This window comes from Otolemur garnettii, unplaced genomic scaffold, assembly GCF_000181295.1.
Source record: "Otolemur garnettii isolate 467f Iridium unplaced genomic scaffold, OtoGar3 scaffold00001, whole genome shotgun sequence".
Taxonomy (NCBI): domain Eukaryota; kingdom Metazoa; phylum Chordata; class Mammalia; order Primates; family Galagidae; genus Otolemur; species Otolemur garnettii.
The window spans coordinates 33,317,652-33,329,822 of NW_003852396.1; the positions used below are offsets into that span (position 1 = coordinate 33,317,652).

At 39.2% G+C, this 12,171-nt stretch overlaps 1 protein-coding gene across 1 annotated transcript; it reads right to left on the reverse strand.

Moving 5' to 3' along the window:
• Nucleotides 1-2,180: 2,180 nt before the first annotated feature.
• Nucleotides 2,181-3,125, reverse strand: LOC100940754 (olfactory receptor 51B2-like). The gene has a single exon (XM_003780990.2). It carries the CDS (start codon nt 3,117-3,119, stop codon nt 2,181-2,183), a length of 939 nt encoding a protein of 312 aa, XP_003781038.1. The 5' UTR covers nt 3,120-3,125.
• Between the last annotated feature and the right edge of the window lie 9,046 nt (nt 3,126-12,171).

Genomic DNA, 12,171 nt, shown 5'->3' on the forward strand with positions numbered 1-12,171 from the left:
CGACGCTGGGCCCGCTCGTCCCCACCCGCCGGGGAAGTCGCCGCGCAGGCTCGGCTGCGCTCAGGCTCGCGCTGCTGGGGCCTCGCCTCAGTCCGCTGACGGGGCAGCTCCACAGCGCTGCCGCCTCCTCTGTGGCTTCCGAACAGAACCCACTGACTCAAAGCCCAGCTCCGGCCCGCGCGGTGCCACCGCCTTACCACTGGGTGAATTATGGTGTGAGTCTACCCGTCTTCTCCTCCTTCTTCCCTCCTCCCACCTCCTACCCACTAGAATTCTGTTAAGTTGTTGTTGTTGTTTAGAGACAGTTTCACTTTATTGCCCTCGGTAGAGTGTCCAGGCATCGCAGCTCACCACAACCTCCACCTCGTGGGCTTAGGCCAAGAAGTAAATTTTGGCAAATTCTCTTGCCTCAGCCTCCTGAGTAGCTGTGACTAGTCACCTGCCACAACACTCATCTATTTTTTTGTTGTTTTTGTTGTTATTGCAGTTTGGCCGAGTCTGAGTTCGAACCCACCACCCTCGGTATATGGGTCCAGCACCCTACTCATTGAGGCTTCTGTTAAGTTTTGCTTCCATATGTGTACATAGGAATTGATCAACTAGATCCAGCTTGGTATTGAGTACACAGGATATTTCTTTTTCCATTCCTGTGAAACTTCACTTAGGAGAAAGGTCTCAAGTTCCATTCTGATCCTTATAAAAGATACTAGGTCACCACATTTTTAAGGCTGAGTAAGGACTTCATGGGCAATTGGCACAGTTTAATAATCCATTCATATGTTGATGAGCACTCAGGTTGTTTCCACATTGTTGTGATTGTGAATTGTGTTGCTATCATCATTTGAGTGCAAGTGTCTTTTTTTATAAAATGCTTTTTCCCCCCCTTTGGGTACATACCTAGCAGTGGGATTCCTGGATTGAATGGTAGATCTACTTTAGTTCTTTGAGGTATCCCCATACTACTTCATTTGGAAAAGAGGAAAGAAAAATCATGATGATAGAGAGTCCTCTAACCCAGGCTCTATCTGGGGTCTCCAATCCCAGGCTGTGGACTGGTGTCAGTCAATGGCCTGTTAGAAATCAGGCCACAGAGCAAGAAGTGAGCAGCCAAAGAGCAAGGGAAGCTTCCTTTGTATTTACAGCCACTCCTCATGACTCACATCATTGCCTGAGCTCTGCCCCCTGTCAGAGAAGCAGCAGCATTAGATTGTCATATGAACAGGAGCCCTACTGTAAACTGCACATGGGAGGGATCTTGGTGTTCTTTTTTGAGAATGTGGTGCCTGATGATCTGAGGTGGAGATGTAATGTGCTTGAGTCAGTCCGAAACCATCCCTTACCCAGTTATGTAGAAAATTGTCTTTCAGGAAGTCTTGTGCCAAAAATGTTGAGGGAAGCTGTACTAGGGGATATTCAAAGGGCATTAAGATAGGTGATTTAAAAATAAACTTAAAATATTCATTTCTCAGGCAGCACCTGTGGCCCAGGGTGCAGGGTGCTGACCCCATATACCGACGTGGGTTCCAACCCAGCCCTGGCCGAACTGCCACAAAAAAATAGATGGGTCTTGTAGTGGGCGCCTGTAGTCCCAGCTACCTGAGAGGCTGAGGCAAGGGAATCTCCTAAGCCCAGGAGTTGGAGGTTGCTGTGAGCTGTGTGATGCCATGGCACTCTACCAAGGGTGATAAAGTGAAACTCTGTCTCTACACACACACACACACACACAAAATACTCATTTCTCATCATTAACTTTATATTAATAGTAATTAAAGATTTAACATCAGAATTTATTTGGTTGAAAAATATTTTTCTTTGCTCTGTGAGTGTACATTGGCTGTGACCACACATAAACACACACGCAAATGTGAACACCAATGCAAAAAAGATTCTTAGAGAATATTTTCTGTTCTTAGATTTTTATGGAAATGGATGATTCTTAGGGAAATTTGGAGAAATTATATATAGACGTTTTCAGTTCTATGTGGTCCTATTCAGAGATCTGTAATCAGGCTTCTCTGATTCTCCGAAGGTATACTGTAACTTTGTGGTAACATAATTGAGCGCTTGTGAAAGAAGCTGTTTTCTGTAGTATCACTGCTCTTTTCTCAAAGAGGAATCCAGGCATTGCTTTTATACTATGTCTTCATCTTTGTTTCTGGACTGATTCTCCAGATACAGGATTAACTACCAAATCTATGTTTAGAGAAAAGGCGGACAAGGCCATGTTGGATTTGCTTGGTCTTGATGCTATAGATGATGGGATTCATTAAAGGAGGAAAGAGAAAGTAGACATAGCTCATGATAATGTGCACCACTTTTGGAACATTCCTCCCAAATCTGTGGATGAATGTCAGACCGATGACTGTGACATAGAAGATGAGCACACAACTAAGACGGGAGATACAGGTGTTGAGTGCCTTGGCCCTCTCTTCACCAGAGGCAATGCCTATCACAGTCTTGAGTATTAGGATATTGGAGAAAATGATAATAAGGGAGTCTAAGAAGTTTATGAGGCAAATTAGTATTACAGGGTAAATTCTATTGAAAGTTATATCAGCACAGGCTAGCTTCATGACTTCTTGGTGAAGGCAGAAAGCATGGGAAAGAACATGAGAGTGGCAATACGAAAATGAAAAAAGACGTACAATTAAAGGCGTGATGGATACAAAACCCCTCAAAAAAATCCCCACTCCTAACTTTACCACTTGAGTATTGCTGAGAATAGATGCATACCTCAAAGGATTGCGGATGGCAATGAAGCAATCATACGCCATGGCAAGGAGGATACCTGATTCTACAACAGAAAGGGAGTGAATAAAGTAGGCTTGCAAGAAGCAGCCTGCATGGCTAATTTCCCTATGATTCACCCACAAGACGCCCATCACTGTGGGCATAGTGGTCAATGTCACCATGATGTCTGTGCCTGCCAGCATGGCAAGGAAATAGTACATGGGTTTGTGAAGACTTTGGTCATCCTTGATGAGATAGAGGAGTGATCCATTGCCCAGAAGAACAGAGACATAGACTGCATAGAAGGAGAAGGAGATCCAATGATGAGCTACCTGCAGCCCTGGGAAACCAGTCAACAAAAAAGGGGCCTCACTGATATTGGGCCACATAGTGTTTTCCAAAGGTAGAGAACAGTTTTCTTGAAACCTTGAAAACAGGAACGTGGATGTGTCTTGGTAATAGATGACAGTAAGTGCAATCAAAATCTTCAAACTTGGGAATAATTTCTAGGTGTGGTAAACATGAGTCTGCACCTATTTTCATACAGAAGTAGGCAGGCTGTATGAGAAATGAGAAATGATGATCATCCCCTAATTAGAGAAAAATACTAAGTTAATGGTTAACATTTTACCCAATTAAAGAAATTTTTTCATGAATATTTCTAATACATAAAGCCCAACTGTTACGTGGTACTTAAAATATCTACAACAATGGTCAAAACACAAACAAAGTAAAATATAGCATATGAATATTGCTAACAATCCTTTTTAACTGCTTTTCTTCTTGTAATTGCTAACTACTTGGAGATAAGGAATTTGAATTTATTTTTATCTTCCACAATCATGTTGAAGACATGTTTTTACAATTTAATAAAACTTTTATTCTTTGTAATATAATATTACACTTTTTTATTTCAAAACATTGTTGTTGTACAAATGTACTTGGTTACAACAATCACTTTTGTAATGCTTGAGTCAGGACTAGAGATGTGCCCATCACACAAATAGTGTTCATTGTACCCATTAGGTAGGTTTTCATTCAACCCCTCCTAACCTTCCTCCCTGCTTGATTTATACTGAGTTGTACTTCCTTTCTGAAATTGAATATCATTGTGTTATGAAGAAAAACATGCATCCCCATCACTTCCAATAAATTCCTTTGTCATTCCATCAGTTAGAACTTTACTTGAACTTGGCTGAAAAAAGTGGGGGCTACACCAGCCACAGGTAACAAGCATGTAGATTTATCAGATATGCAGCCGCAGACAGTGCTACCTCCGATCTATGAAACCAAATTATGCATTTTACCTTGATCCTTAGGTGATCTAGTCCACAGCAATGTTTGAGAAGCTCTACTTTAAGCATTTGATATCTGATTCATCTATGGAGATAAAAAGATTTTGATTCTTCAATGTGGTTGATTCTGTTATTCTTTTCAAATATTTTTATATAATTTTTAAAGCGTACTTCTTCTTGGGCAGTGTCTGTGGTTCAAGGAAGTAGGGCATCAGCCCCATATACCAGAGGTGGTGACTTCAAACCCCTCCCTGGCCAAAAACTATAAAGAAAGAAAGAAAAAAAAAAGTACTTCTTCTCCATTATGGTTCTCTTTTCTGCCTCTTTTCCTTTACAAAATCATTTGACATAATTAATTGCTTGGATTCTTCCTTGGTCTCTTCTCTGAATACTTTTCCTTTATCATGCTCCTCTGAAGGAGCTGTTGCAGCTCTGTGACTGGGAGCGTTCTCCTCTTTCCACCAAATAAGGATGCCAGTCATCTCTACTATTTCCATTTTATTTGTCTCCATAATCCAAAGGGATCAAATTGCCAGCTCAATTTTAGCCTTATTTAATCACAAATTCAGAAGCTTGATGTCTCCAGGAATAAGTAGACTCCTTTATTAGATGGTCGGAGTATCAAAAATGAGTGAGAATCAGAATGAATTACAAAGAATCTCTGTCCTGTATGAGAAAATGCTCTGGTGTTATGTGTGCAACAGGACTGTCTTCATAGAGATTAAAATCAACAGCCCTAGGAGTCTTCCAAAGCACATTGAAATCATATACAGGACTAAACTATGATTATTGCAGAAATCATTTTCTAACTCTGTAACATTTTAATGCTTTAAAAAATGGGTGTTAATACCCATGCTTTGGGAAATATCATAATAAATGAAAAACATTGATGGGAAAACAAAGTATAAAAAGGAGAAGAAGACAGCAAGAAGCCATCAAATTAGTGATACTTAACCTGAGGGCTAATAAAAGAAATTCAGAATGATCAAACTGGACTTCCAAATATAAATAAAGATTCTGTACATTTCTTGTACATTTTTACTGCAATATGTATTAGGTCTTAGCAGGAATTGACAATAAAACATACAAGAAAAAAATATATGTTTTTGTACTATTTTTATGAAGTGAAAAAGTTTGAGTTTCTGATTCCTTTCCATAGCTCAGCTGAGTCTTTAACTACAAGACTGAGAAGTTACAGAATATCTATAAATATGAAAAGAAAGATATGTAGCTGACACCTTTGGAACAAAAAGAAAAGACAGGACAAACCTGAGGACTGGGAGGTCCCTCATATTTACCTGAAAGAGGTTACGTAGAGCTTCAAGAAACACAACGTCCTATGAACCAACTGAGGCCTAGCAGGGCCAGTTTCACTATAAATAGAACTGCAGTTCATACATCCTCCCAGGACTGTTATAGGTAGCAAAGATCTTTGAAGGTGGCTGGGCTTGTATTGAAAAATGTTGAGAAAATTACATAAGAAATATGAACACTAGTTCTTTTTGTTTGTTCTTTATCGATGGAGGTGGACAGCCATGCCTGTGAAGCTGCTCTAAACTCAGTCCCTGTATTCTCCCTGGTGATTTCCTTACAATTCTGTGGGTCCCGACTTAGTGATATCTGATGAGTTACTCTTCCAAACGTGTCTTATATGTGAACATATAAACAACACGTAGGAGAATCATTCCTCAATATCATTTAGGACTAGTAGAATGATGCTACTATGACTCATTCTGCAATTAGCGAGCACAGGCCAGAGGGCTGCAACTGTTGGGAAGCAAAGTCCATACTGAAGAAACTCTCCGTGTAAACCAAAAGTTTATAATCGGGCTCAATCATTTCCCAATAATTTTGTGCTAAGTATTGCCCACTATTGTCTCCATAGGAGCTATATTTCAGAAAGCATGAAGAAAGCATGCATCTGGAGCCTGCTCCTGGCCCCATTCTAGATTTTGTACCCACCCCTTTTTTCCCATGTTGATATTTTTCAAGATGCATAAGTTTAATAGACTTGTAATGACAGTCTACACAAAACACAAGCCCCTCCCCCAATGAATCCTTGGAAACAAGTCAGCCTGGTCCCTGAAGAACAAAACATACTCTTAACACAAACAGGGGAAGTGAAAAACTTGGTTATATGTAGGAAGCAGAAATACTGAAGACTCTATTGATTCCATAGAAACTCGTGAACAGTCAATCTGTCATTCAGTCCAAACAAGTAATGAAACTAAGAATAAAGTGTGATTCCTCCAACAGCTCGTCTTCTCATTTCACAATCCATTTCCTCCAGAGAGCAATAGGAGAGAGCCCACATAATGCCTAAAGTGGAGGATGAGGGTCCCAGGCTTTTCCTAGTGAGTGCCATGGACACCCACCAACAGCATGTGGTAGCAGTTTTCTAGTAAACACAAAGATGTTCATATCTATCTCACAGTCTGCTATTTGAATCTAATAAAAAGCTATAAACCTCTACCCAGAAAACTGAATGAGAAACACATGGTCTTACATGTGTCTAGGTATATACAATTATTCCTATGTTAATCCAAGTGTCCTAGATTAGAAACTCCAAATGTAACACAATTTCTTGAATACACTTATTATATTGAAGGGCCAGTATTTTACTTCTTGGCTTGGCTTGTTACCTGTAGGCAGGCTCCTGGATACATCCATACATGCTGTCCTTTACTGCATCAAACAGCATGGGGGAGAGGAGCCATTCTGTATTTCTGTTCTTGCACTCACCCACTCACTTGGTGCTAAAGTAAGGACCTGGTCCTGCCCTGTTGGAAGACTTAGTGCAGATGACTCCCTCAATTAGAGTCCCCATAGGGCCCTGTTTGAAAGCTCATGTGTGTTAAAAATCACCCTTCCCCCAGAGTTACACCTTTCTACACTCAGGAGACCCTGTAATCTCCCCTCCCTCTCTCCTCTGTGGAAGAGGAGCTGGGGCATGCAACTGATGTCCTCAGGAACTTCAAACGTTTCCCCCAGGACAGACAAGGAAAACTGGACAATCAAATGTCGACTGATGCAGGGATGCCAAAGGCTTGTTTATGGGCACCGGGGATTCTGAGTATCAGCTTTTAGGAAATGTATTCCTGTCTTTCCCTCTGATTATCACAAAGATCAAGGGGATACCAGGTGTTCTCAGGGTCACACTTGCCTTTGCCAGTCTTAATGCTTGTGAATTCATATTGTGTTCTTATCTTTTCTGTTTCTTTGGGAAGTTCTGATAAACAGGACCCCCAGTGCGTCTGTTAAGGGCTATGTGAATGAAAGCCACCAGACGTTTTGTTTTCAATTCAGTTTCTTGGTATTCAGATTAATGCCCATTTTATGCAATGTTCATGATGATTAACTTTTTTCTTCATCATCAGAACTAAATAGAACTAAAAGGCTAGTGGGTACCAGAAAGAAAATATTAACCATAAATTTACATAGAGCTGTCATTACTATATAAATGTTGGTGAGTTATATAGGGAAGACTTCAAGGTAAGTTTTTCTGGAAAATTTCCTAGACATAATGCTACTTAGGATGAGAATTGATAATGAGTAAAGATAGAACTATAGTAGTTTTTGGTGTCATGGAGTACTAGTTCCATGCAGAGAAAAAAACAAAACCACAAGCAAAGAAATATCCAAATGTAGAAGATGTTCACAGGACATAAGGCAGGATAAAATCTGTTGAATTCACAGCAAAATTCTTTTACACTTAATCGCGGCTGAAGAATTATAGCATTAGTGGAATAAAAAAACAGGAGAGTACCTTGACAGAAAATAAATCTGTGCTAGCAGGTGCTGAACAACAACAAAAAAACGTAGGAACAAAGTTTTAACATAAGGATAAGGAGTATAAAATAAGCGATAAGTTGAGCACCTATGACTCGGCGCCTGTAGCTCAGTGGTTAGGCCGTCAGCCACATAGACGGGGGCTCATGGGTTTGAACTTGGCCCGGGTGTGCTAAACAACAACTATGACACTTACAATAAAAAATAGCCAGGCTATTTTTATGTGGCAGCTGCCTGTAGTCCCAGCTACTTGGAAGACTGAGGTAAGAGAATTGCTTGAACCAAAGAGTTAGAGGTTCCTGTGAGCTATGACACAATGGTACTCTATCAAGGACAACAAAGTGTCATACTCTCTCACAAAGAAAAAAGGTGGACACCTATAATCATGTAAAAATTTTTTAAGGTCACTTTTGTGTTGGGTGGTGATTTCTTGCAGGGAGAGAAGGACAGCTTGGCCATGGGTGCAAGCTCGCTCCAAGAATTGTATGAAAGCAAGAAACAGCTACCACTCAGGGTGGCAGTAGCAAAATGTCTTTATTTTCCACTCCCTTTGTATTGGAAGCTAGTCAAGTACATCACATTGATCAATAGTCCTAACATCTTCTATTCTTATCTTAAACTATAGAAAAGAAAGAAAGTCCTGGAAAGTGAAGTAACCATCTTAAGACTAACCTCAGGCTATTCCTCTAAAGACCTAAAACAATGCTACATTATCTGACTTCTATTGTCAAAGTTAAAGGTCAGGATAAAAAGGGAGCAAAACTTTTTTTCTTCCAATTCTTCTTTTCAATTAAGTTTCTGAGAAACAGGCTTAATGACTGTTTTCTCCTGGTTTGGAGCCTCCCCTCCAACAATGGAGTGTTCTTTTACTCACATCATTACCATGGAGTTTTTCTTTTCATTCACATCAACCTTAGAGTCATGTCCCCTGCACAGATGGGCCATTTCAACCCTTATCTGGCAGGCTGACTGGACTGCACAGTCAGGGTTCCATGTAGAAGGCTGTTAAGCCTTGCCTGCATGCCCCCACCATGCTTTCCAAGGTCACTTAGGCCTCCACAAAAATGCACAATACTCATGAATGTTTTCACTCAGTTTCTGGAATTAAAAGAGCACATTTCATTTAGTTTTATATGGGAATTCATCCCACACTTTTGCTACAGTATGAGGAAAATATTAGGGAGAGGGAAGAAGATAAAAGATCAATATCAGGACACAGTAATACACATGCCAAGTCGTGTTGGGTGTTCGTGGCTAGATACCACTAGCAGCATTGGATGAAAATCAGATATTCAGTTCAGATGTATTCATTCTAAAGTATCAATACTAATCAAATAAATGTATATGTCTGCATATGTCCCTGCTTTTGCCTCTGTTTTGTATACGATTCCTATTCTATGCATTTTTTAACTTCTTTTAAAGCATAAAGTATATACAAAAAAGTAAATATACTATATTTGTACAGGTCAAAGAATTTTCACAAAGTGGACCCACCATGTGACCAACTCCCCAATCCTGCAATAGAACTTACAGAAGCACCTCTGTGCTTTTCCTGAATAACTTCCCCCACCCAGAATAAGAATCTTTCTTATTTGTAGCAGCATAGCTTGATTTCACCTATTTTTGTACCAGTATAAGTGGACTCACACAAAAATTTAGCTTTTTTCTTTTATTTAACATTAGTTTTGTATGATTCATTGATGTCATTCCTGTTGTTACATACTGTATATAATCCATTTGCATTGCTGTATAATATTTAATATGAAAGTAAATCGCCATGTATTTGTCTACACTATTGGTAGGCACTTTGGCAGCCTGTGATTTGAGGCAGTTAACGAAAGTGCAATTACAAACATTCAGGTACATGCCTTTGGTGAATATTAACCAGTATTACTGTCCGGAGTTGTGGGTACGCATGTGTTCAGCCTCAGTAGATGTTGACAAGTAGTTATCTAAAGTGAGCGAGTTCAGACTCCTTTAACAGTGAGTGATAGTTCTGGTTTCTCCTCCCCAACAGTTAGTATTGATAGACTTCTTTACATTCCAGCCAATGATGGATGCGTTGTGGCATCACACTGTGATTTAAGATTGCATTTTCTGGATGACAAAATGACGTTGAATGTTCCTTCATATGCTTACTGATTGAAAACCACTTTTGTGTGAAGTATTCCTTGAAGCTTTACATTCATTTCTTATTTGGGTCATTTGTAATTTTAAATTATTTTGAACAATATCTTTATACATTCTGCATATGAATCCTGTCTTAGTTATATGCAACATGAACATCTTATTAAACTCTGAGGCTTCTGTTCTATTCATGAATTCTTTTAATAAACTGACATTGATACCTCATACTATATTACTTGTAGGGTCCATGTTACACTTTTTTTTTTTTTTTTTAGAGACAGAGTCTCACTTTGTCGCCCTCAGTAGAGAGCTGTGACGTCACAGCTCACAGCAACGTCCAGCTCTTGGGCTTAGGTGATTCTCTTGCCCAGCCTCCCAAGTAGCTGGGACACCAGGTGCCCTCCACAAAGCCTGGTTATTTTATTGTTGTTGGAGTTTGACCAGGGTCGAGTTCCAACACACCACCCTCAGTATATGTGGCCGGCATCCTACTCACTGAGCCACAGGCACTGCCCCTCCATGTAACACATTTTTAAAGCCAATTTGGGATCATATATTAAAAAGAAACTTACAATTCTGTTATACTTACTAGACTTACTTGTATCACATTGCTTTAATATTTGTCTTACATATATTGTTTCATTTGTTCTTAGTTGTGTAATAGTGACTGATTGTTTGCGTTGTATGTTTGTTTATATAAAATGATAGAATTTTGTATGTAAATTAGACAGTTTATTTATTTCCCAGTTTGTAAACCAGTAACTGAAAGCTGTTCAAAATTTTAAAGGACGAAATAAACTTTTATTTCCATTTGTGTATGTAGAGATAGATTATTTCTACCTAATCCTGGAAAATACCCAGATTATCAATAAGCCAAACTAGAACCCAAGAAGACACTTTAATTTCATCAAAGTGCATCACACAAAGCATATTTGGGAAAAATTCAACATATTGTGTTTCTATTTTTTTTATCAACTTCCTCAACAAGTCGTTTAGGGACAGGCTATCATGTTTAAAATGGCACAGTCTTATCAATGTTAATAGTTAAGGCAATGAGGCCTGATGGTATAGAGACAGGGCTGAAACAAGTTCTAAGAATATGATGAAAGAGGGATAATTGGGTTCCTAATAGAATATTGCCTTGCACCCTACGTATCTGTATATTTTATGACAAAAGTTGAAATTTTAGAGCATTGGGACCTTACTGAGAAGAAAAGTGTGAATTGTCAGAATTAAACAGGACACTAGGGGATCAGATGGTCCTCTTAGAAACATCTTGAAAAAAAAATTTTTTTTCTGCTGGATGTGGTGATCATACATATAATCCTAACACATAGGGAAGCTGAGGCAGGTGGATCATTTGAACTCAGGAGTTCAACACTGACCTCAGCAAGAGAGAGACCTTATGACTACTAAAAATAGGAAAACAGGCCAGGAGTGGTGGTGGTCACCTGTAGTCCTAGCTACTCAGGAAGCTGAGCAAAAGGATTGCTCAAACTCAAGAGTTTGAGATTGCTGTGAGCTATGACACCATTGCACTGTATCCAGGGTGACACAGTGAGACTCTTTCTCTCTATATATATACACAAATATTGTCATGTTCTCAACCTCAGCCAATGATGCTGGTTCACCATAGCTTAAATCTACCTTTCCTCTCACTCATATGTGGTGGGTAAATAAATTAACTATGACCAGAAGATTCATGCCAGGCAACTTGGATCTTTCTCACTTAACATGGAGAAAATAATAGCCTTTAACTTGAAGGGCTATAGCCACTTATTAGGTGTCTTTCCATCAAATGTATCAATGCAAAAGAAGCAGCCCATTCTTAAAATGTAGTTATCAAATATGGATACTACACCATACCTAGTGACAGCCACCATAACTGGTGATTTCCAGAGTTTTTGCTCTAGAAATATAACTTATAAAGCCAGATTGTCCTCAGCCAAAATAGCTTCTGCATCATGGTCAGTGAAATAAAATGGGAATAATCTAAAACAGGATTTCCATTAAAATGCTTTAGAAGTACTATAGATCTCTTAGATACCATACAAGGAACAGAAGAAGCACTTGGAAAACACAATTTTAGGATTTGTATTTATATTCAGCATCAATGACTTGAGCATTTTAATTGAGTCAATTTTTCCCAAAGCAGAATTTATTGATGAATAATTCATTTCCACAATTAAATCAGTCTGGAAGATTGATTTGCCAGCTATGTAGAAACTTT

Coding starts and splice junctions, on each gene's coding strand:
- LOC100940754 (XM_003780990.2), bottom strand. CDS start 3,119: ATGTGGCCCAATATCAGTGAGGCCCCTTTTTTGTTGACTGGTTTCCCA.